Below are 26,479 nucleotides of genomic sequence, written 5' to 3'. Positions count from 1 at the left end.
AATGCCTTTTGGTGAGTGTTTAAAAAATAGCCTTTCTAGATATTTTTCTGACCATATCTTTTTTTTTTTTTAATATAGTTGATTTACAGTGTGTGTTTATTACTGCTATACAGCACAATGATTCAGCTATATATATATACACACACACACACATATATATATATACACACACACACATTCTTTTTTATTCTTTCCCATTATGGTTTATCTTAGAATATCAAATAGAATTCTCTGTGCTACAGAGTAGGACCTTGTTTATACATACACACACACACACACACACGTTTACATCTGCTAACCCCAACTTCCAACTCCATTCCAACCCCCCCCTTAGAGACCATCAGTCTTGTTCTCTGTGTCTGTTTTTGTTCGTGTCATATTTCAGATTCCACATGTAAGTGATCATATGGTATTTGTCTTTCTCTCTGGGTTAATCTCATCTGATAATCTCTAGTTGGGTCCACGTTGCTGCAGATGACATTATTTTGTCCTTTTGTGACTGATACTGCCTTGTGTATATGCACCACATCTTCCTGATCCATTCCTCTGTAGAACACTTAGGCTGTTTCCATGTCTTGGCTATTGTGAATAGTGCTGCTAGAACATAGGCGTGTATTTATCTTTTTGAATTCTAGTTTTCTCTGAATATATGCCCAAGAGTGGGATTGCTGAATCATACAGTAATTCTGTTTTTAATTTTTTGAGGAACCTCCATACTGTTTTCAACAGTGGCTGCACCAACTTACATTCCCACTAGTAGTGTAGGAGGGTTCCCTTTTCTCCACCCACTCTCCAGCATTGGTTATTTGTAGACTTTTTAGTGATCACCATTCTCACCAGTGTGAGGAGGTACTGACTACCCTCACTGTAGTCTGGATTTGCATTTCTCTGATAATTAGAGATGTTGAACAGCTTTCCTTATGCCTAATGGCTGTCTGTATTTCTTCTTTGGGAAATGTTTATTTAGGTCTTCCGCCCATTTTTTTTTATCAGGTTGTTAAGTTTTTTGTTGTTTAGTTGTATGAGCTGTTTGTATGTTTTGGAAATGAAAGTCTTCATCAGTTGCATTATGTGAAAATATTTTCTCCCATCCTGTATGTTGTCTTTTCATTTTGTTTATGGTTTCACTTGCTGTGCAAATCTTGTAAGTTTTATTAGATCCCACTTGTTTGTTTTTATTTCTGTTGCCTTGGGAGACTGACCTATGGTATGATTTATTTCAGAAAACGTTTTGCCAATGATGTCTTTTAGGAGTTTTATGGTGTCACATCTTATGTTTAAGCCCTTAAGCCATTTAGAGTTTTTTTGTGTGTCTATGGTGGGAGGGTGTATTTTAACTTCATTGGTTTACATCCAACAGTCCAACTTTTCCAAATCCACTTGGTGAACAGCCTTTTTCCCATTGTCTATTTTTCTCTTCGTTGAAGATTAATTGATCAAAGGTGTGTGTTTATTTCTGGACTCTGTCTTCTGTACCATCGATCCATATGTTTGTTTTTGTGCCAATACAACGTTTTTTTGATTACTGTAGCCTTGTCGTATTGCTTGAAGTCTGGGAGAGTTATGTCTCTTTACTTTGTTTTTTTTTTCTTCAGGATTCCTTTGGCAATTCTAGATCTTTTATGATTCCATATGAATTTTAAGATTATTCTAGTTCTGTGAACAATGTCATAGGTAATTTGTCAGGGATCACATTAAATCTGTAGAGTGCTTTGGGTAATATGTTCATTTTAACAATATTAATTCTTCCAAACCAAGAGCATCGCATATCTTTCCATTTCTTTGAATCATCTTCAGTTTCCTGTATCAGTTTTATGGTTCTCAGCATATAAGTCGTTCACTTCCTTGGTCAGGTTTATTCTAAGTATTTATTTTGGGTGGTTTGATTTTAAAAGTTATTGTTTTTATTTTTACATTCCCTTTATGATATTTTATTGTTTGTGTAAAGAAGTTTCTGTATGTTAATCATATATCCTACCACCTTGCTGATTTTCTTTATCAGCTCTAGTTTTTGTTGGAATCTGGGAAGCACCTAAGGGTTTTCTCTATATCATATCATCTTCATATGACAATTTTATCTCTTTCCTTCCAATTTGGATACATTTTATTTCTTTTTCTTATCTGATTGCTGTGGTTAGGACTTCTAGTACTGTGTTGAATAGAAGAGATGATAGTGGGCGTCCTTGACTTGTTCCAGATTTTAGCATGAAGGCTTTTCCCTTCAATACCACTGAGTATTATACTGGCTGTGGATTTGTCATAAATAGATTTTATTGTCTTGAGTATATGTTCCCTCTAAACCCACTTAGGTGAGAGTTTTTATCATAAATGCATCCTTGAATTTTTTCAAATGCTTTTTCTGCACCTTTTGAGATGAACGTGTGGTTTTGTCATCTGTTGATGTGGTGTATCACATTGATTGATTTGCTTATGGTGACATTCTTGTGAACTTAGCAAGAATTCCACTTGCTCATGGTCTGTGATCTTTTTTATGTGTTATTGGATTCGAGTACTTTTTATTGAGATATAACTGACATGTAATATTGTATAAGTTTAAGATGCCAGCATACTGCTTTTATACATTTATATATTGTGAAATGATTACCACCATAGCAGTATTAGCTAACCCCTCTATCATGTCACATAATTATCATTTCTTTTTTGTGGTAGGAACAGTTAAGATCTAATCAATCCATGCAGTCCATGGGGTTGCAAAGAGTCAGACACTGTGGAGTGACTAGAAACTTTATAGTGAGTTTAAACCGAGTAGCAACTTTATGAAACAGTATTCTTGTCTGTAATCACTATGGTGTGCATCAGATCTCTAGGACTTACCTACTGGCTGCAAGTTTGTACCCTTAAACAACATCTGTTTGTCGAAGTCCCTCATCCCCCTGGTAACCAGTCTTCTAATCTCAGTTTTTAAGAGTTTGGCTTTTTTAGATTCCAGGTTTAAATGACATCATACAGTATTTGTCTCTCCCTGGCTCATCTCACTTAACATAATGCCCTTGCAGCCATCAGAGTTGTTGCACATTTCCTTCTTTCTCATGGCTGAAAAATATCTCTTATGTGTGTGTGTGTATCACATCTTCTTCCTCCAGTCATCTGTTGACTCTTAGGTTTTAATCTTGGCTATTTTGAATAATGCTGCACAAGAGTAGATATCTCTCTTTGAGACCCAATTTTCCTTCCCTTCAGCTACATAACCAGGAGTGGGGTTGCTGGATTGTAGGGTAGTTCTAATGTTTTGAGGAACCCCTGTACTGTTTTCCGTAGTGGCTGAACCATTTTGCATTCCCACCAACAACAGTGTGCAGGGTCCCATTTTCTTCACATCCTCACTAACACATATCTCTTCTCTTCTCTGTGACAGCAATTCTAACAGGTGTTGTTATCTGGTATCAGTGGAGTTGGTATCTCATTGTGGTTTTGATTTACATTTCCCTGATTAGTGAGGTGGAGCATCTTTTTCATGTATCTTTGGCCATTTGGATGTCTTCTTTAGAAAAAAAAAAAAAGTATATTCAGTTCCTCTACCCATTGTTCAATTAAATTGCTTCTTATTGAGTTATGAATTTTTAATATATTTTGGATATTAACCCCTTATCTTCTATATGATTTGAAGATATTGTCTCCTAGCCTATCGTCTCCCTTTTCATTTTTTGATTGTTTCTTTTGCTCTGCAGAAGCTTGATAGCTTGATGCAGTTGTACTTGTTGAACTTTGCTTTTGTTACTTATGCTTTTGGTGTCAATGGACATGAATTTGAGCAATCAGGAGATAGTGAAGGACAGGGGAGCCTGGAATGCTGCAGTCCGGGGGCCACAAAGAGTCACACATGACTTAGCAACTGAACATCAACAACTGTTGTTCTGGATAGGATTTCTAGTACTATACTGATTAAGAGGGGTGAGAGTGGGCACTTTTGCCTTGCTCCTGATAATAGAAGAAAAACTTTCAGTCTTTCTCCATTGAGTATAACAGTAGCTCTGAGTTTGTCGTATGTGGCCTTTATTTTGTTCAGGTATGCTCCCTTAATACCCAGTTTGCTGAGAGATTCTTCATGAAGGTGTCAGGGGTGTTCATAATTTCCTCAGTTCTTGTTGCAACAAAAATTTGAAGTGACGGACAGACCAGTATTACAGCCCTGTGTAATTTCTTGGACAGACCAGTGTTACAGCTCTGTGTTATAGCTCAGTTTTATTTAGAAAGCAAAGTAAAATACATCCTCGAGGTGTGAGGGCGTGCCAACCCAAAAGCCACGAAGGGAAGAGAAGCCCCCAGCTCAATTTTGGCTCCTCTTTGTATATGTTTTTTTTCTCCTCCCCCTCGGTCTGCGCTATGTAAATTGGGCCAGCCAGGAGGGCTGTTTGTTTTACCTGAGGTCCTCACTCCGGTCCTCAGACTTTACCTAGTTCTGTTTTCATGGGCTTTTCCCTTCTTTGTCTTTTAGTCACTACCATTCTGGACTCCTTTTTCCTATTCTAACTACCTAACAGAGGGATGTTGTATTTTATGAGATGCTTTTTCTGCATTTATTGAGATGATTATATAAGTTTTAATTCTGTTAATGTAGTGTCCTACATTTAGGGGCTTCCCAGGTGGCACTAGCAGCAAAGAACCTGCCAGTGCAGGAGACTTAAGAGATGAGGGTTCGATTCCCAGGTTTGGAAGATCCCTGGAGAGGGAAATGGGAACCACTCAAATATTCTTGCCTGGAGAATCCCATGGACAGAGCAGCCTGGTGGGCTACAGTCCATAGGTTCACAAAGACTCAAACTTGACTGAAGCGACTTAGGATGGATGGACCACATTTATTGATTTGTGTATGTTGAACTATCTTTAATCCCAGAGATAAATCCCAATTTGTTGTGATACTCCTTTTACTGTACGTTGAATTCTATTTGTTAATATTCTGCTGAGAATTTTTGCATCTATGTTCATCAGGGATATAGGTGCATAGTTTTGTTTTCTTGTAGTATCTTTGGCTTTCGTGTTAGTAATGCTGGCCTGGCAAAAGGAATTTGGAAGTATTCCCTCTTCTTCAGTTTTTAGGAAGAGTTTGAGGAAGATTGGCATTAATCTTTAAATGTTTGGTAGAATTTGCCATTGAAACCATCTGGTTCAGAGTTGTCTGTATTTGGAGATTTTGATTAATTTAGATTGTGTATTTCTAGGAATGTGTCCATCTCTTTCAAGTTATCCCATTCATTAGCATATTATTTTTCACAGTAGTCTCTTATAATCCATTGTATTTTTGTAGTATCAGTTGTCATGTCTCCTCTTTCAGGTTTTGAGCCTTTTTTTTTTTTTTTTTTTTTGACTCTAGCTAAAGTTTTGTCAGTTTATTGTTTCAAAATACTAGCTCTTAGTTTCATTAGGGTTTTTTTTCTTACTGTTTTTCTGAGCTCTATTTCATTTATTTCCATTGTGATCTTTGTCATTTCTTTCATTCTGCTGAACTTTGTTTTTCTTCCCGTTTTCTTGAAGTGTAAAGTTAGGCTACTTATTTGAAATCTGTCCTCTTAATATATGCATTTATCACTTATGCATTTATCATCATAAAGTCTTCCCAGAACTGCTCTTGCAGCATCCCATAGGTCTTGGTATACTGTTTGCATTTTCATTTGTTTCAAGATATATTTTAATTTCCCTTTTAATTTCTTCTTTAACACATTTGTTGTTAGGAATGTGTTGTTTAATTTCTACAGATTTGTAGATCTTCTGACTTTCCTTGTACTGATTTCTAGTTTATATGGTCAGAAATGATACTTTTGTATGACTTCACTCTTCTTAAATTTGCCCAGACTTGTTTTGTGACTATCATATGGTCAATACTGGAGAATGTCCCATGTCCCCCAGAGATGAATGTATATCCTACTTGTGTTGGAGGGAATGTTCTCTTAGGTCTGTGTGGATTAGTGTATGGTTCAAGTCCAGTGTTTTCTTACGGATTTTCAGTTTGGATGATCTCTTCATTGCTGAAAGTAGGATGTTTAAGTCCTTTACTGTTATTGGATTGTTGTATATGTCCCCCCTCAGATATATTAATATTTCCTAAATATATTTATATATTTAGGTGCTCTGATATTGCATATGTAAGTATATACATACACAGTGGTTATGTTTTCTTGATGAATTTACCACATTACCATTATATATTGACCTTCTTTGATTCTTGTTACCATTTTTGACTTAAAGTCTATTTTGTCTATCATGAGAATAGTTGCTCTCGCTTTCATTTGGATCCTGCTTGCGTGGAACATCTCTTTCCTTCCTTTCACTCGGAGGCTGTGTGAGTGCTGCCTTAAAGCTGAAGGAAGTCTCTTGTAGGAGGCATATAGCTGGGTCTAGGTTTTTTACCCATCTAGCCACTGTGTCTTTTGATGGTAAATTCAGTCCATTTATACTTAGAGTTGTTGTTGGTAATGTAAGGACTTAGTAATGCCGTCCTGTTCATTGTTTTCCGGTTGCTTTGTATTTCCATGGTTTCTTTTACTCTGCTTCTGCCTATCTTTGTAAATTGGTAATTTTCCATTTTGGTATGCTGTTTCCCTTTTATCTCTTGTGCATCTGCTGTAGGTTTTTTGGTTTGTGGTTACCATGAGGCTTACATAAGACATCACATAGATAAAACAGTTCATTTTAAGTTCATAGCAACCTAACTCCACTTGTATACTTTTATGTCATTATCTACCTCTTCTTATATTGTGTCTTTAGCACATTGTAGTCACTATAATGATTACTTTTAATATTCTTTTCCTTTGACCTTTATAGTAAAGTGGTTGACATTCCATCCTATTACAGAATTGAGATTTTCTAAATTTGACTGTATATTAACCTTTTACCAGCGTGTTGTATAGTCATGTATTTCCATGTCACTGATTAGCATCTGTTCATTTCAGCTTAAAGTACTCCTTTCAGCATTTCTTGCAGGGTGGGTCTCGTGGTGATGAACTCTCTCAGTTTTTGTCTGTCTTGGAAAGTCTTTTTCTCCTACACATTTGAAAGATAATTTTGCTGGGTAGTTCTTGGCTGGTAATTCTTTTCTCTCAACAGTTTGAGTATGTGATTCCACTCTCTCCTGACCTGTAGGCTTTCTATTGACAAATCTTCTGAGAGCCTAATGGAAGTTCCTTTGCGGGTTACAATCTACTCCTGCCCCACCCCACCACCCCCATGGCTATTTGTAGAATTGATTATTTTGGATGTTTGACAGTTTCATTATAATGTGTCTTAGAGTAACCTTGTGAACTTGGACGTCCATTTTTCTCTCCAGGTTTGGGAAGTTCTCAGCTATTTCCTTAAATAAATTTTCTGCCCCATATCCTTCTCTCCTCCTTCTGGAACCCCCCGATTTTTCTAACGTTAGGTTTTTTGATGGAATCCCAATTCCATAGGCTTTCTTCAGTGTTTTTCATTCTTTGTCCTTTGTTTTCCTTTTACATGGGTATTTGAAATCTTCTGACTTACTTGTTATTTCTTCCTTAATTCTGCTCAACTGCTGATGCTCTCTATAGCATTTTTTTTTATTTCATTCCATGAGCTCCTCAGCTCCAGAATTTCTGCTTGGTTCTTTTTTATGATTTGTGTTTCTTTGGTAAATTACTCACTTTTAACCTGTATTTTTTCATAATCTTGTTAAATTGTCTGAGTTTTCTTATAGCTCACTGAGTTTGTTCAAAACAGCTCTTCTTGAATTTAGCTAGATTGCAAAAGCCCATGCTTTTGATCTCAGTTTTTAGGGAATTACTGTCTTTTAGTGATGACACATTTTCTCGATTTTTCATGTTTCTTGCAGTTCTGCATTGCATTTTTTTGCACTTGAAATGGCAGATACTGCCGTAAACTACTGCTGGTTGCCTTCAGATGGGATGTTCTGTTCTTTGGTGCTCTTACTTGGAATCTGTCTGCCTTTGTGTGGGTACATCTTTCCACTCCTTTTGCTTCCTGTGGTGGCAGAATTCTTCAGCTTTTCTGTCCTGTTCTTACAGCGCCACAGGCTGACTACTCGACCCTTCTTTTGTTTCCAGAAGGTGGTGCTGCTAGAGAAGCTTGTGATTTCTCCCTTGTCCACAGATCCAGGCCTGTTTTCTGAGCACACTTCCTGTCTACTGGAGCTTCCTCCTGCTGCACCACGTTTGGGACTGTGCACAAGATGCCAGCCACAGAGTCAGGGGGAGTTGCGAGTTTAGCACTTGGGGATTTGGGGGTACTTGTGGACTCTCTAGGGAGATCTCCAGGTGTAGTATTCACAGAAGCTCATGAGTGGACTTTAAAGAATGTGTGCCTTTAATGTCCTTTGATATTCCTACCTGTCTCTCTCCCAGTCTCCTCCCTCCTCCTTCCGGTCATGGAGGTCCACCTCAGTTCTCTCGGTGTTACTGTAAAGAAACAGGTTTCTCCAGCTGTGACCTGCAACAGCAGGGTAGCCAGGCACTCACTCACCTTTTCCCGAGGGACAGGTCGCTGCCACCTGATAATTTGACCCCATGCAGTGTTGCCCAGGGTTGGAAGAACACTAGTAAACTTCTTTCCATCTCCAGTACTTACAAACTCGCTTGTGTTTATTGCTCCAGCGGTATGCTGGCATCTCCCCTTGGGAAGGCTGGTTTTCTGCAGTTCCTCCCTTGTTGGTGGGTATCTGGCCAGGTCAGCAGTCTCCGGGTATTTTCTCAACCATGGCAGGAGGGCTCCAGGCAGGCCCACTGCTCCACTGGTTTCGTAGTCCTTGCCAAAATACACCTGCCTGCTACCAGACACACAGGTGGGCAAGACTTCTCCCAAGGATCCCAGAGTTCCACAAGGAGCTTTTGTTCACAGATGGATGACTAATTCTTTGCTACAAAGGGAGACAAAAAGGCGGATGCATGATGCTGATAGTACTCTGTGATGGTCTCTTTCTGGTACTTCTTCTCTTGGTTGCATCTAGGAGGCCCTTTAGGACCCTCCTACACTCAGCCTCTAGGAGACCCTGCCAGGAACACTCAGTAGGGTAGCCTCACTGCAGGGCCTGGGTTTTCCATGGGAACCCACAAATAAAGAGTCTAACCTTGTTGTTAAAGGTTATATTTTCTTCTGGGTGTAGAAGCAAATGCTACTGAATCAGGGTAGGAGGGGGCTTTGTTACCATCTCATTTTGCTGAGACATCACCGGCCAGAGAGAAGCAGTCCTGCCTGGCCGCGGAGGCCCCACCTGTGCACACCCTGGCATCTCCCACACTAGCCTACGCTGGGTGGAGGTTGGGGGGTTTTGAACAAAGGCCAGACTCCTTGCATAGTTGTCCAGCACTCACAAGGCTCTTGCTGGAACAATGAGGGTAAACGGTTGCTGATTGTTTCTATTACTGCTGCAATATTGAGAGCTGAAGCTGTGTATCTTTTGCCCCCTGTCAGTATATCTGGCTAGAATTCTGATCTTCCCAAATAAAGCTTAATCACCCACCCCGCCCCCACCCTACCCAATGCTCAATTCAAGCAAAAGCTCCATCCTAATTAGGTGAAAGTTCTGGAGTCAGCAGCTAATTTATTTGCCGTTGAAAACGCAGGGGACCCTTCTGCAGAGAAGCTGTGTCTTTCAGGTGCTCCATCACTGCTCGCTGGGTGTAACCTTAGAACAGCAGGGCTGGACCCTCCTTGTGTACCCCCCACAGACGACCTCAGTTCATGCTGGGAACAGGGCCCAGCTGTCAGCCTGCCACAGGCAGTGATGACTCATTGGAGAGAGTGGGGAAAAGGCACTGACCAAGCCCCGTAGCATCCAAGGCGAGCAAGCAGAGCCACTAGTCGCCCTTGACCTTGCCAGGCTTCTCTGTGCCTCCCTCCCCCGACAGCTGTGGCCCTGACATGAGCTCTCAATCAGTCATGCTGAGCAGGCAGCTAAACTTTGTGCTCCCAACCAGATGCATTTTGTACACAATGAAAAGTCAACACAGAGGGCTTTCTTTGATTCCTAATAATATGGACTCTTTTTTTTAAATAAATTTATTTATTTATTGAAGGATAATTGCTTTACAGAATTTTGTTGTTTTCTCTAAAACCTCAATATGAATCAGCCATAGGTATACATATGTCCCCTTCCTTTGGAACCTTCCTCCCATCTCCTACCCCATCCTGCCCCTCTAGATTGATACAGAGCCCCTGTTTGAGTTTCCTGAGCCATACAGAAAATTCCTCCTGCCTATCTATTTTACATATCGTAATGTAAGTTTCCATGTTACTCTTTCCATACATCTCACCCTCTCCTCATGTCCGTAAGTTTATTCTGTTTCTCCATTGCTGCCCTGTAAATACATTCTTCAGTACCATTTTTCTAGATTCTGTATGTATGTGTTAGAATACGATATCTATCTTTCTCTTTCTGACTCACTTCATTCTATATAATAGGTTCTTGGTTCATCCACCTCATTAGAATTGACTCAAACTTGTTCCTTTTTTATGGCTGAGTAATATTCCATCATGTATCTGTACCACAGCTTCTTTATCCATTCATCTGTCGATGGGCATCTAGGTTGCTTCCAAGTTCTAGCTATTGTAAATAGTGCTGCAGTGAACAATGGGATACATGTGTCTGTTTCAATTTTGGTTTCCTCAGAATATATGCCTTGGAGTGGGATTGCTGGGTCATATGGTGGTTTTATTCCTAGTTTTTTAAGGAATCTCCATACACTCTTCCATAGTGGCTGTATCAATTTACATTCCCACCAACAATGCAAGAGCGTTCCCTTTTCTCCACACCCTCTCCAGCATTTACTGTTTATAGATTTTTGATGATGGCCATTCTGACTGGTGTGAGGTGATACTGTAGTTTTGACTTTTCTAAAATTGAGTGATGTTGACCATCTTTTCATGTGTTTGTTAGCCATCAGTGTGTCGTCTTTGGAGAAATGTCTGTTTAGGTCTTGTTCCACTTTTGTTTGAGCTGTTTGTTTTTCTGGTATTGAGTTGCATGAGCTGCTTGTATATTTTGAAAATTAATCCTTTGTCAGTTGTTTCATTTGCTATTATTTTTTCCCATTCCAAGGGTCATCTTTTCACCTTGCTTATAGTTTCCTTTGCTGTGCAAAAACTTTTTAAGTTTAATCAGGTCCCACTTGTTTACTTTTATTTTTATTTCCATTACTCTAGGAGGTGGGTCATAGAGGGATCTTGCTTTGATTTATGTCATCGAGTTTTTCTATGTCTATCTTTTCCTCTAAGGGTTTTAAAAGTTTCTGGTCTTACATTTAGGTCTTTAATCCATTTTGAGTTTATCTTTGTGTATGATGTTAGGAAGTGTTCTAATTTCATTCTTTTACTTGTAGCTGTCCGGTTTTCCCAGCACCATTTATTGAAGAGGCTGTCTTTGCCCCATTGTATATTCTTGCCTCCTTTGTCAAAAATAAGGGACCCATAGGTGCATGGGTTTATTTCTGAGCTTTCTATCTTGTTCCATTGGTCTATGTTTCTGTCTTTGTGCCAGTACCATACTGTCTTGATGACTGTAGCTTTGTAGTATCATCTGGAGTCAGGAAGGTTGATTTCTCCAGTTCCATTCTTTCTCAAGACTGCTTTGGCTCTTCAGGGTCTTTTGTGTTCCCATATGAATTGTGAAATTTTTTGTTCTAGTTCTGTGAAAAACACCATTGGTAATTTGATAGGGATCGCATTTGATCTGTAGATTGCATTTGGTGATATAGTCATTTTCACAATATTGATTCTTCCTACTCAGGAACAAGGAATATCTCTCCATTTGTTTGTTGTCTTTAATTTCTTTTATTAGTGTCTTATACTTTCTGTGTACAGTTCTTTTGTCTCCTTAGGTAAGTTTATTCCTAGATATTTAATTCTTTTTGTTGCAGTGATGAATGGGATTGATTCCTTAATTTCTTTCTGATTTTTCATTCTTAGTATATAGAAATGCAAGTGATTTCTGTGTATTGATTTTGTATCCTGCAACTTTGCTAAATTCACTGATTAGCTCTAGTCATTTTCTGACACTATCCTAGGGGTTTTCTGTGTTCAGTATCATGTCATCTGCAAACAGTGAGAGCTTTACTTCTTTTTTTTGGATCTGGATTCCTTTTATCTTTTTCTTCTCTGATTGCTGTAGCTTCCAGAACTGTGTTGACTAGTAGTGGTGAAAGTGGACACCCTTGTCTTTTTCCTCATCTTAGGGGGAATGTTTTCACTGTTTCACCATTGAGAATAATGTTTGCTGTAGGCTTATCATATATGGCCTTTACTGTGTTGAGGTAGGTTCCTTCTATGCCCATTTTTTGAAGAGTTTTGATCATAAATGGGTGCTTAATTTTGTCAAAGGCTTTTTCTGCATATATTGAGGTTATCATATGGTTTTTATCTTTAAATTTGTTAATATTGTGTATAACATTGATTGATTTGCATATATTGAAGAATTCTTGCACCCTGGAATAAACCCAACTTGATCATGGTGTATGAGCTTTTTGATGTGTTGCTGAATTCTGTTTACTAAAGTTTTGTTGAGGATTTTTGCATCTGTGTTCATCAGTGATATTGGCCTATAGTTTTCTTTTTTTGTGTTGTTTTTGTCTGGTTTTAGTATCAGGGTGATGGTGGCCTTGTAGAATGAGTTTGGAAGTGTTCCTTCCTCTGCAATTTTTTGAAAAAGTTTTAGAAGGATAGGCAAATGTTTAATAGAATTCTCCTATGAAGCCATCTGGTCCTGGGCTTTTGTTTTTTGGGAGATTATTGATCACAGCTTCAATTTCCATGCTTGTAACTGGGTTGTTCATAATTTCTATTTCTTCCTGGTTCAGTCTTGGAAGGTTGAACTTTTCAAACAATCTGTCCATTTCTTGCAGGTTATCCATTTTATTGCCATATAGTTGTTCATAATAGTCTCTTATTATCCTTTGTATTTCTGTATTGTCTGTTGTAACCTCTCCTTTTTCATTTCTAATTTTGTTGATTTGATTCTTTTTTTCTTGTTGAGTCTGGCTAAAGGTTTGTCAATTTTGTTTATCTTCTGAAAGAACCAGCTTTTAGTTTTATTAATCTTTACTATTGTTTTTTTCATTTCTTTTTCATTTATTTCTGCTCTGATCTTTATTATTTCTTTCCTTCTACTAATTTTGGGGGATTTTTATTCTTTTTTTCCCATTTGTTTTAGGTGTAAAGTTAGGTTGTGTTCAATGTTTTTCTTGTTTCTTGAGGTAGGATTGTATTGCTATAAACTTCCCTCTTAGAACTGCTTTTGCTGCATCCCATAGGTTTTGAATTGTGTTTTCATTGTCATTTGTTTCTAGAAATTTTTCATTTACCTTTTGATTTCTTCAGTAACCTGTTGGTTATTTAGAAACATTATTTAATCTCCATGTGTTTGTGTATTTACAGGGTTTTTTCCTTGTAATTGATACCTAATCTCATAGTATTGTGGTCAGAGAAGATGCTTGATATGATTTCAGTTTTCTTAAATTTACTGAGGCTTGATTTGTGACCCAAGATGTGGTCTATCCTGGAGAATGTTCCATGTGCATTTGAGAAGAAGGTGTATTTTTTTACATTTGGATGGAATGTCCTGAAGATATCAATGAGTTCTATCTCATCTAATGTATCACTTAAGACTTGTGTTTCCTTATTAATTTTCTGTTCAGATGATCTGTCCATTGGTGTAAGTGAGGGGTTAAAGTCTCCTATTAATGTGTTACTCTAAGTTTCTCCTGTTATGTCTGCTAGTGTTTGTCTTATATATTGAGGTGCTCCTATGTTGGGTGCATAGATATTTACAATTCTTATATTTTCCTCTTAGATTGATCCCTTGATCATTATGTAGTGTCCTTCCTTATCTCTTGTAATCTCCTTTAAGGTCTATTTTGTCTGATATGAGGATTGATAATCCAGATTTCTTTTGCTTCCCATTTGCATGGAATATATTTTTCTATCCTCTCACTTTCAGTCTATATGTGTCTTTAGGTCTGAAGTGGGTTTCTTGTAGACAGCATATATATGGGTCTTGTTTTTGTATCCATTCGCCAATTTGTGTCTTTCGGTTGGAGCATTTAATCTGTTTACATTTAAATTATTGATATATATGTTCCTATTGCCATTTTCTTAATTGTTTGGGGTTGATTTTGTAGATCTTTTTCTTCTCGTATCTCTTGACTATATAAGTCCCTTTTTATTTCTCCATCAATTTTGAATGAGATCCTTGCTGGGTACAATAATCTTGGTTGTAGATTTTTCCCTTTCAGTACTTTAATCCTGCCATTCCCTTCTGGCCGGCAGAGTTTGTGTGGACTCTTATTGCTTATGATAATTAGGCTTTGTTACTCTCCTTCTAGCCTGTACTTACCGACCCTCCAGGTTGTTGACTGTGGCCTGCCTGCCCCCACCAGCCCTCTGTGCCTGGGGCAGAGGACAGGACGGTGCCTCGTGAGGGACGTGCATCACACATACCTCGTTGTCCCTGTGTTTCCTGGCTCCTCTGGGCTCGGACAGAGAAGCCACCTGCTGCACGTGGGCGCTGACACCCAGGAGACTCATGCTTGTGTGCAGCATGACCAATAGATGTGTCTCCATGATACAGCAGTTTGTCTCAGGAACTGGTGTACATTCTGTTGGGTCAGCATTCCTGCCGATGCAACAAAATGTAAATCCCTAGCTCTGAGGATCTGTTCCCCACCTCATGCCCTGACATCTGCAGCCTCACTCTTCCTGTGCCTTGTTTTTCTCCAGGAGGGATGGTTCCCTTGTACGCATTGCAGCAGCAGGCGCCTCAGCATCTCTGAAGGGCCAGGGACACCTGCTGCTCTGGCTGTGGAAGGGCGCTGCGGGTCCGCAGGCGTCTGGCAGGCAGGTCCTACAGCCCGGACCAGGGGCTCCTGGCTTTTATTCTCAGATGTCCTCTGACCCCACCAACTGCAACCACCAGCCCAGGTTCTGCTGGGTTGGGGTCTTCAGAGCTTTGCAGCCCTCCGAGGGCAGTAAGTCAGGCAGGCTTGTGAGGCAGCTAGCGCCTTCTGGTAGCTCCTGGGGGCTTCTGGGCATCTTGGCCACCCCAACAGCAAGCAGTGAACCCTTTCCTAAGAGTAGTTAGTGATAATGGGGCCCCCCTTCAGGTGTTCTCAGGGTCAGAGGCTACCCCACGTGAGACCCCTCCCTCGGCAGCTGACATCTCTTTTGAACAGAAGCCCTGGGTATAGCTCATGACTGGAATCAAGCTGCTTTCCTTGCCCGTGGTCCAGAGGTGGGCAGGAAATGCCAGCCCCTGGTTATAATATGCAGGGTCATAGTAGCACCTAGGACAGTTGCCCCCAGCCAGCCTGTCAGGAAGGCCCGCCGAGCCCCGGGCCTGCTCTCCTCCCATCTGGTCCATGCTCCGCATCTCCTAGGTGACGCTCATGTGGCTGGTAAAGACGGGGCCTGTCCCCATTCACAGACTCACAGGTGCTCCCCTGCATGCTACTTCAGGTTCACGGACTGGCTGCCTCTGCTTCCTCATCTCTCATCGCATACAGAAGTCAGCAGTGCTGGCACCTATTTGCAGCATAAACCCCTAAGTGGCCCTGGCCCTCAGCTGACGCATCAGGGATGGTAGTCTGTCAGCCAGCAGGTGCCGCCCACAAGCTTCCTGCTGCTCTGAGTGCGCTGAGAGACCCCACTCCACCGTCCTCGGGCCACGTACCAAGGTCCCCTTTTCACTCTGGCCACCATCCATACCTGACGTCCTGCGCTGACATCTCCTCCCAGTAGAACAGGACTCTGTCATGTCCACTGAGGGTCCCAGCGCCTGGTCTGGGGTAGGTGCCCTCACTGGGATGGATGGATGAGAGGTGGGTAAGACCTCAGCCCTCCCCAGACGCTCTGAGCCACAGGGAGCCTTTCTCTCTGGATGTGAGCCCGTCCCATCCCCAAAGACATGTCGGGTGTGGCAGAGCTCTGCTGTCCTGCTCAGGAGCAGCAGGGGCGGAGACCAGGGTGAACCTAAACTAGGTCCCAGGTGCCCTCGGCCGGCGCCACTGACAGGCATGCCTTGCCGCCCATGGTGAGACTTCTTTGTGGCACCAAGTCTGGTGAGCAAGACCCAGCTTGGCTTTTAGTTCTCACAGCCACTGGCCCACCACCTGAAACAATCAAGCAACTTGCTATTGCAGATCTCATTCAAGAGTCTCTTTCCAGAAAAGGCCAAACGTAAAGTTCCCACATCTCACGTTTTATAGAAGGGGGGGCCTGAGAACCAAGTTACACAGAGATGCTCCAGAGCAGGTCTTGCAAACTGTGTCCTAGTTTGCAGAGAAAAATGATGGTGGAAGGAGTTTGGGAAGAGGGAAAGGATGATTGTGAACTGGGACCCATTCAGTGTTTACTCCATGCAGTTCACAGATTCAGTCACTCTTGCAGCCTCATGCAACAGATAGTTTTTTTTTTTTTGGCTGTGCCACATGGCATGTGGGCTCTCAGTCCCCTGACCAGGAATCAAACCCCGTGCCCCCTGCATTGGAAGCATGGGGGGTCTTAACCACTGGACCAGGAGGGATGTCCCAATAGCAGCAGGATACTCTTCTTGCCCCCATTTTATAGATGGGGAAGTTGAGGCCTATCATTCACTAAGCAAGCACGTGTGTGCCTGAACAAGCCAGAGCAGAGACTGCCTCACGCTGTCTCACAGCCTGTGAGGCCTCAACTTTCTGTGGGTACAGAGAGTTCAGTCCTTGGAACCTGCCTAGGGAGATACCAGTCTGCAGACTGAGGGCATATTCAGGCACAAACAGAAGCATCAGATATTGCTCCCCATGGGTTTTCTGAGACTCCTGGTTTGTTTTGAAGGCCTTACCACACAGTTATTTACTACCTGACTCAATATAAGCCTGCAGATTGCCTTTTTTTTTTTTAAACTTTACAATATTGTATTAGTTTTGCCAAATATCGAATCCGCCACAGGTATACCTGTGTTCCCCATCCTGAACCCTCTTCCCTCCTCCCTCTGGGTCGTCCCAGTGCACCAGCCCCAAGCATCCAGTATCGTGCATCGAACCTGGACTGGTGACTTGTTTCATACATGATATTATACATGTTTCAATGCCATTCTCCCAAATCTCCCCACCCTCTCCCTCTCCCACAGAGTCCATAAGACTGTTCTATACATCAGTGTCTCTTTTGCTGTCTCGTACACAGGGTTATTAATACCATCTTTCTAAATTCCATATATATGCATTAGTATACTGTATTGGTGTTTTTCTTTCTGGCTTACTTCACTCTGTATAATAGGCTCCAGTTTCATCCACCTCATTAGAACTGATTCAAATGTATTCTTTTTAATGGCTGAGTAATACTCCATTGTGTATATGTACCACAGCTTTCTTATCCATTCATCTGCTGATGGGCATCTAGGTTGCTTCCATGTCCTGGCTATTATAAACAGTGCTGCGATGAGGGAAAGTTACAGATTTTCACTTGATAAAGTGAAAACCACTTTATTAAGATGGCAGTTATTTTATATGTTGTGTTAATATTACCTACTTTAATACAGTGGGAAATGACCAAAAGTCATTTTTCCCATAATAGGATATGGAATTAACTCAAGAAAAATTAGAATATATACTTTCTGATTTGAAATTATATTCCTAGTAAGCAACCAGTAATGCTATACTGCATTTGTGGGTTTGTCTTTTTCTTAACTTACAGAATTGGGAGTAGTTCAGCTCCAGGAGGATAGCAAAGTCCTTGGGTCACAGTGGAGGGAAGATAGCTGGACAGATGGCAAGACAGTTTTCCTTGATGTTTTCATGTTCTCAGAGTGACTGAGAATGGATGAATGGATAAAGATAATAGTACATATATATACACACACACATATATACATATATATATATAATACATCAGTGTATACTACACACACACAGGAACATTATCCAGCCATGAGAAACAAGGAAACACCACTCTTTGCAACAACATGGGTGCACCGAGGGAAGACTGTGCCGTGTGCTTAGTTGCTCAGTCGTGTCTGACTCTCTGCAACTCCGTGGACTGTAGCCCGCAGACTCCCCTCTCCATGGGGATTCTCCAGGCAAGAATACTGGAGTGGGTTGCCATGCTCTCCTCCAGGGGATCTTCCCAACCCAGGGATCAAACCCCGGTCTCCAGCATGGCAGGTGGATTCTTTACCATCTGAGCTACCAGGGAAGCCCAGGAAGGATTATGCTCAGTGAGATAAATCAGACAGAAAACTCCTCCTGTACAACCTCACATGTGGAACCTAAAAAGCAAACGAATAGAAACAGTAGAATGGTGGTTACCAGAAGGTGGGGAAAATGAGATATTGGTAAAAGAGTACAAATTTCCAGTTGTAAGAGGAACAAGTTCTGGGGATCTGGTATATAGCATGGTGGCTATAGTAATAATGCCGTATTATACACTGGAAAGCTGCTAAGTGAGATCTAAAAGTTCTTACCATAAAAAAGAAATGGTAACGATGTACCTTAATAGAGGTGTTCATGTTGCAGTATTATAAGTGTGTCAAATCTACCCCTTGTACACCTTAAACTCCCACCAAGTTATATGTCAATTCCACCTTAAGAAAGACTTCTCAGCCCCCAGCTCAGGACCGGGGTCCTGAAGGAAGGAGTCTGGCCCCCCAGCAGCCACAGCTCCACTGGCAGGGCCGGTCAGGCCTTACGGGCTGGGGAAGGCTCAGTGCCAGGGTCCAGAGCTACACACGTGTATTGATACCTGCCCCACCCAACTCCACACTTACAAATGAGTCAGTGATGTCTGCTGCCACTCTGGGCTCTGTTACTGGCCCTGAGCCACTGGAATCCGTTTTGCACAAAAGGCGTATTCCACGCAGCAGGTACATCCTCCTTCCTCCCCCGGGATGGATGACTTAGCCACGTGAGCTAGGCGGCTTCGTAGACACGGTCGGGTTTATGAACGTTGCCCCGGCTGCAGGCCAGAGTGGGAATCGGGCTTCGCCCTCACGGCCCTCTGTCTGTCTGTTGCAGCTGGTGAGCGACTTGTTGGAATTTTGCTTCTATACCTTCCGGGAGTCACAGGCGCTGAAAGTGGAGTTCCCAGCGATGCTGGTGGAGATCATCAGTGACCAGCTGCCAAAGGTGGAGTCCGGGAATGCCAAGACCCTTTACTTCCACAGGAAGTGACGGGAGACGTCTCACAAGAAGAACGTTGCCTTAAGTTTCCCCATGTTGTTCCACACCCACGATGGACCCAAGAAAAATCCTATTTTTGACACACATGATGGTTTATTCCCACTTGTTCAGCAGTTTCTCAAGTTGAAAATCATGTCAAGGGTTGGGAGGTGGGCAGGCAGGGTGACGTGGCTTTGGCGAGACCTGCACAGTCTGGAAGGTTCTTCCTTCTCCAACCCCCAGCGCTTAGAAACATGTTCCTGTTCCTCTGGATGAAAAGCCATATCTAGTCAATAACTGTCTGATTTTGATATTTTAACAGATGGAAGTTTTAACTATGCCATGTCATTTCTGGGATCGTTCGCTTGTGTTAAAAGGGTTCAAGAACTAACGAACTTTTTCAAGCTCACCCTTGGTTTGCACATAAAAACGTATAGTCAATATGGGGCATTAATATTCTTTTGTTATTTAAAAAAAAAAAAAAATATATACAGATTCCTGTTGTGTAATAATGGAGCACGTGGAGTGGACTGGCAGCTCCCACAGGGGTGCGTCTTCACCCACGTCTTTCTGCATCACTGGTATCCACACCCTCTCCACTTATTATTTAATTAGAATGGATAAGATGTTCAGAAAAATGCCTTGGTTTCAATTTCTAGTATCTATTGTGTTGGCTTTACAGATAATTTTTGCAGTCTTTTGCTGTGCTGTACATTATTGTATGTATAAATTGTGAAGGACCTAAAATAAGGTATAAGGAACTTTTGTAAATGAGACACATACAAAAAAAAAAAAAAACTTTAATGGTTAATAGGATGAATGGGAAAGTATTTTTGAAAGAATTCTATTTTGCTGGAGACTATTTAAGTACTATCTTTGTCTAAACCAACAAGGTAAAAAAAAAATTTTTTTTTTTGTAAAGTGAAATGTTCTGCATGCACCATGAACCGTTTACAGTGTATTTAAGAAAGGGAAAGCTGTGCCTTTTTTAGCTTCATATCTAATTTACCGTTTTACAGTCTCTGTTGTAAATAACCACACTTAAGCCTCTTTGGTTGTCTCTCAGCCTTTCTACTACTTCTGTACTTTCGTTTTGTCCTTGGTCTCCCGCTTGGGGTGTTCATGGGACTCGAGTGCATTTTCCGGCTTCGGCTCCATCCTCCTTCCAGTGGGGACAGCGCAGCGTGGTGTCTGCAGCTCCGTGAAGGCGTCCTTCGACGACACCCCTGTGAGAGGATGTCCCAGGAGTGCTGTGGCTTTAGGAAAGCTGCCTCTTCCCCCTCGAGAACAGAATCCACGTTAGGAGAGAGACTGGAAAGGCTGTGGCTCAGAGTGCTCATCTTCATCCCATTTTAGAAATTGAATTTTCTCCTTTCGGGGGGGCAGGGAAAAATTCCATGCACTCTCTATGTCTGCAAAAGGTGAAATGTTCACTTCCGGTCACAGAAGGGGGTGTTGCACTCCTGGAACTGGTCACAGGAACACGTAGGTCATGGCAGGAAGCCCTTGGAAGATGCCCCTGGGCACAGTTCAGTCAGAACAGCGTGGAGACCGCACGATAATTAGAGGGTTTTTAGATTTTTAAAAGGTAGGATTTAAAAATAAAATTTTATATGTAAACAGTTTTGGGGGAAAAAAAAACACTACAGATCATAAAGCAAGACAGTGGCACTAAAATTTTTAATTCACTAATCTGTTTGGCACTGAGGCAATTTATGGCTTTTTCTCTTGCCCCAAATCACAAACATATATATATATATATATATCTTTGGGGAAACTTAATATGATTGCACTAAATAAACTACTTTGAATAGAGGCCAAATTAATCTTGGAAAAGTGATGATAATCTTCAGGTACTCGGTGAAATCTTATTCTTTTCCAAAACCTAAAAGCTAGAGCGAGCTGGGGAACCCCAAGGCCGGGAGATGGCAGCGCTGGGATCGACCCTTTTCTCCAGGGTTCACCATGCAGGCAACATTACCCTGTCTCTCAGAAGACACCTGCCTTATGCAAGGGGAAACCTGTGAAAGCTGCACTCAGACAGAGGAGTGTTTTCTTACATAATTTGCAATTTCAGGAATTTAATTTATAGGCAGATCTTTCAACACAGTCAACTTACATGCACAGCAATATGAAAGGCACACTTGGAAGGTGGTAAATACGCCGCATGCGGACTGGGGGGTTTCTGGGAAAGAAGTGGCTTCATAAGAGCAGCTTTTAATTCAGACTGACTTTTTATGAAATCAGAATTTCGACGTAACCGGGTTTGGGATGGAGACAGTCTGCATCAGCTTTTTGTATTAACAAAGTTACTGACTCTTTGTGTGTCTCCGGGTAACTTTGCTTGAGTAAACAGCAAAGCCATATTCTAAATCCACTGTTGAATGCCTGTCCCAGTCCAGATTGTCTGTCTGCTCTTACTTTTGTACCATATTGCTCTTTAAAATCTTGGTTTGGTACAATTCATAATTCACCAAAACTTCTTCATATAATTAAAAAAACCACACTAAATTAGTTTAAAATGAAGCAATTTATATCTTTATGCAAAAACATATGTCTGTCTTTGCAAAGGACTGTAAGCAGATTACAATAAATCCTTTACTTTAATCACCTGTTGTTTTGGAAACAGTTCATTTAAACGTCTATAGGAACACGTGGATTTTGTGGCCTTTTAAATCTGGATCGTATGCCCCTCTGCCTACATCCAAGATGGAATCCCCATGCCCAGCCCCTAGCCATGTTAGGAAGCCCTGTGTTATCCGCATATTAATTACTCTATTGGGGGACTGGTTAAATGTTTTGTTTCTTAGTGCTAATATTTGGTTCACTGAAATATACCCCATGACAATTTCATAACAATAATTACTGCTGATGTAGCCACTAAATTTGATACTTAACATGGCCTCATTTATCTTCACAACCACATGCAAGCTTGTTTACAGACTTTGAGACTCACCTGAGTAGACCAGACGCCCCATCTCGTTTCCAGGTCCTCCTCCACACAGTGGAGTCTTACTCTTACCCCAGATCTGCTTGGGCTGTCAAGAGACTCCATTACCATCAGTCATAATGCTCCTCACATTCCTTACAGGCTGCCCTCTGGACCTCATTCAGCAATACAGACTACAAAAGAGCAGTCAGGAATTGTCAGCTCATCTGAAAACTAGAAAACATGTATTTCCCACAAGAGAAACTCATGTACATTTTTAACGTGTCATTTAAGTGACAAACTAGAAGACTGACGGTTAAACACAACTTTGCTTTAGTACAACTGATGTATTTCTGAAACACAATGTTAGCCATGAAACACAGCACAGGAAAAAAAATTAAGCTTTGTGCGCAGATTTGTTTGTAAAAATTTATTGAAAACGAAGGTAATTTTAGATCTTAGAATGTGTGCATTCTGACCTATGAGGGTACAGGGTTTCTCACAGCCTCTAACTTTAAACAAAAACCGTCATGGTCTGTGAGTCTGCGTGGCTAGATATGGGGCCCCGTGGATGTGCACCCTTGGTTAAAGTGCGTGCTCTTTCTTCATAGAGCAGGCTTATTCCTGGGTCAATGAGCCAGGAACCTTCCTGTATTTCTAGGAAGGTATCAAAGGGCTTTCAGACCCAAAGGATCCACCTGCACATTTAGGAATCATTAGCTAAGAACTAAGTTTCTGCCGCTGAGCGAGCCAGCCAGCCACTGTATGCCAAAGCAGTAAAAATTATGCATGCTGCTGCTGCTAAGTCGCGTCAGTCATCTCTGACTCTGTGTGACCCCATAGACGGCAGCCCAACAGGCTCCTCTGTCCCTGGGATTCTCCAGGCAAGAACACTGGAGTGGGTTGCCATTTCCTTGCCAATCATGAAAGTGAAAAGTGAAAGTGAAGTCGCTCAGTCGTGTCCAACTCTTAGCGACCCCACAGACTGCAGCCCACCAGGCTCCTCCATCCATGGGATTTTCCAGGCGAGAGTACTGGGGTGGGGTGCCATCGCCTTCTCCAAAAATTATGTATAGTGATGCATATATAGTTAGGGGTTTGTTATAAGTGTCCCTCAAACAAATAGAAAACATTGTTCCCTTATTTTAAAGTCAGCTTCACATGTGTGTTAGTCTCTCAGTTGTGTCTGGACTCTTTGCGACCCCATGGACTGCAGCCCGCCAGGCTCCTCCATCCACGGGATTTTCCAGGCAAGAATACTGGAGTGGGTGCCATTTCCTTCTCCAGGGCAGCTCCACATACTTTCTCATAAACTTCAAATGTCCACAGACTAAAATGACTTGATTACAAGTATCTCCAGCACCTTAATTTCAAATCATCCAATTGCTGTTGCAGCAATTTTCTTGGAAATAAAGCAGCGGCTTCCCAAACAATGTTGGATAAGAAAAGAGTAAAATAGGATTTTAACATTCAACACAGACCAAACCTGTTGTTAGTTGCTAAGTCGTGTCCGACTCATTGCAACACCATGGACTGTAACACTCCAGGTTTCCCTGTCCTTCATTACTTTCCAAAGTTTGCTCAAACTCATGTCCATTGAGTTGGTGATGCCATTCAACCATTCCGTCCTCTGTCACCTGCTTCTCCTCTTGCCCTCAATCTCTCCCAGCATCAGGATCTTTTCCAATGAGTTGACTCTTTGCATCAGGTAGCCAAAGTTCAGCTTCAGCATCAGTCCTTCCAATGAACATTCAGGATTGATTTCCTTTAGGAATGACTGGTTTGATCTCTTGCTGGCCAAGGGACTCTCAGACCAAACCTGAATCCAAAGCAGAGTGAGTGAAGGAGTACAGTCGCAGTTTGCGACAAACCACCCAACACTGAGTGGTTTAAAGCCACCATCATTTATTACTCTCCTAAGTCAGCCAGCAGGGGAAGTTCTGCTGGGCTGGGCCCGGCTGGGCTTGGCTGCGCTGGCCATGTAGCCAGCTGGTCTGAGCTAGTTTTGCTCCACGTGGCCTGTCCTCTGGCAGGCCAGTCTGGGCGCATTTTCATGGTACATATAAACAAGGCTCTAGGACAGTGGACATGCACAGTGCTCTTCAAGCTTCTCATTGCATCAAGTTTGCCTGCTTCGTTGGCCAAAGCAAATCACAAAGTCAGGCCCATAGTTCACGTGGGAGGGTTACCCATAAGGGCATGCATCCAGTGAGGGGTGAAATTTGGGATAATTCAACCAATGTACCATGCACAATTTAGGTATTTTTTCATAGAATTTATGTTGCCAAGATGGTGATTTTCAAGTTTTCCATGGCCAGAAAAACCCATCTCTTTGGATCTTCGTGCCCTGGTCCAGCCTGATCCAGAGAGGGTTGTGGTGAAAACTTGCTTGAGCTGAGTCAGATCGTGTTCTGCCCACACTCCGAGCTGCTCCACCTGCAGCTGTTAAACCATCGAAGGAAGGAAAAATCCAGAAACTACAATGCATGGTATTGAGCAGCCTCAATGAAGCCGAAGTCCAAAGTGCAAGTCTCTTGGGCAAAAATTAAAACTCTTCTTTCCAATCGAGTTGATCTTCTGATAGGAAAGAATTCTCCAAGGTATTCTACTCAGCAGATTGAGACACTTTTAGCCAGACATGAAGGCATCAGGAGAATGTGCCAGCTTACCCAGACAGGGTAGCGATAAATTACCACCCAGGCCAGTCGAGGATAAAGAGCGCTGACAAGCATCGGAGAAGACGTTCTCAGAGCTCCAGCCAGGAAGCTGAGGACACGCTCCTGGAATAACTTCCTCCCGCAGGAGGGAGGGAAGAAAGTCGGGTGGCTCTGGAAGACTCAGAGTCCCGCAGAACATCTGGCTGGGCGGTGAGAGTCTTGAGGGGACAACCAGTGAGCAGGTGACAAGGGACCCAGTGGGAAAGGGAACGGGGGGCTTCCCTGGTAGTCCAGTGGTTGAAAATCGGCCTTCCAGTGCAGGGAACATGGGTTCGATTCCTGGTGGGGGAACTAATATCCCACATACCTTGGGGCAGCTAAGCCTCCACACCACAACTAACAACAGCCTCAACTAAACCAAGTGAATTACTTAAAAAATAAAGGCATGGAGTGCCCTTGGGAAGGCAGGGGAAGGCTGGACTATGTAGGGCAGAGGGAGAGAGCAAGGCATGGCCTTGGAGCGCTCAGGCTAGAGGGAAGCAGGGCGTGGCTGTGAGAGAAGGGGGCAGAGACCAGCCCCCAGGGCCCCTCGGGGTGCCTTCTCCCATCTTCCCCATTTACTAAACCCCGTTTCTTGCTGGGTGCCCTCCAGACGCTTCACATCATCATTTTTCACAGTCCTCCAAGGAGGCTGGTACCACTCTCTCCATTTCATGGCTGCAAACTGACACATAAGAGGTCAAGGGAACACATTCAAGATCAGCAAGGTACAAAATGGAAAACAGAATTTCAAAATAGGTATATATGTATTTTTTTAACTCAAAACATGCACTTTTAGCCACCGTATTTGTTTCCTAGAAATGCCACAAGGTACCACAAATGGGGGTGCTTAAAACCAACAGGAATGTCTCATCTCCCCATCTGGGAGGCTGGAAGTCTGAGATCACAAGGTCACCAGGGTTGGGTCCCTCTAAGGGAGGATTCGGCCTCTCCCTGGCTTGGACGTGGCCATCGTCTCCCTGTGTGTCTTGACACTGTCCTTGATCCTGTTGCCCAATGAGGTCACATTCAGGTACCGGGGTTAGGACTTCAGCATATGAATTTTGGAAGGGGTACACAATTCAACTCCTAACAGCGCTTACCCTTACCAGCCCCCAGGAGCAGGACAGTTGAGGAGAAAGAGTGTGACCAGCTCACTGAACTTGAACCACGCTCTCTGCTCCTGACAGCATTCATTAAAATAACTTCCCCTGGCTAAGTCAGTCCGGGCAGAGTACGAATGGGCTGAACGTCCACCACCAGCACAAACAACCCAGCTCCCCCCCGACCCCGCCACCCCCTACTCCCAACTACAGATGCTTCTGTTGCTACAAAGAAAGGGGGTTATAACCCACCAAGGCCATCTGGCTCTGTTCTTATCTGGCGTGTCCTTTCCGGGTGCAGGGACCCCCAGGGCCAGCCTTTTAGTGACCCCACAGAATGCAAGCTCCACTGCAAGTAAGCAATCTGAGTGCCCTCTTTTGCTCAAAGCCCGCCCCCCACCCCCATCATGCTTCTGAACGAACACAGGATGGCAGCCGGAGGAGGCAGCTGGTGCTGAACGAGGTGGGCTGAAGGGCCTGGGTCCTGAGGGAGGCAGGGCCACTGCTCAGCCAGCCTTCAGTAGATGCTCAGGGAACTACACCCACACACCACCACACTCCTGTCTCTTCTGGGGAGATGGAGATCTGCAGGTGCAAGAGAGCACCTCCTGGTCCTGTTATTAAGCATACTCTGGGCCAGGCCCA

General features: G+C 42.5%; 1 protein-coding gene across 6 annotated transcripts in view; it reads left to right on the top strand.

Annotated features, from left to right (window-relative positions):
• Nucleotides 1-21,763, top strand: part of NR3C2 (nuclear receptor subfamily 3 group C member 2) — a 452,700-nt gene extending 430,937 nt beyond the window's left edge. For 3 of the 6 annotated variants that reach the window (XM_070386627.1, XM_070386626.1, XM_070386630.1), the window contains exon 10: nucleotides 18,963-21,763. In XM_070386627.1, the coding sequence (XP_070242728.1) occupies nucleotides 18,963-19,118 (156 nt within the window). In that variant the 3' untranslated portion in view covers nucleotides 19,119-21,763. The remainder of the gene's footprint in view (nucleotides 1-18,962) is intronic. The other 3 variants (XM_070386628.1, XM_070386631.1, XM_070386632.1) reach the window with 3 other exon arrangements.
• The last annotated feature ends 4,716 nt before the right edge of the window (nucleotides 21,764-26,479 follow it).

Source organism: Bos mutus, chromosome 17 (assembly GCF_027580195.1).
Source record: "Bos mutus isolate GX-2022 chromosome 17, NWIPB_WYAK_1.1, whole genome shotgun sequence".
Taxonomy (NCBI): Eukaryota; Metazoa; Chordata; class Mammalia; order Artiodactyla; family Bovidae; genus Bos; species Bos mutus.
The sequence above is the reverse complement of the archived record's forward strand: the minus strand, read 5'-3'. Positions and strand labels throughout refer to the sequence as shown.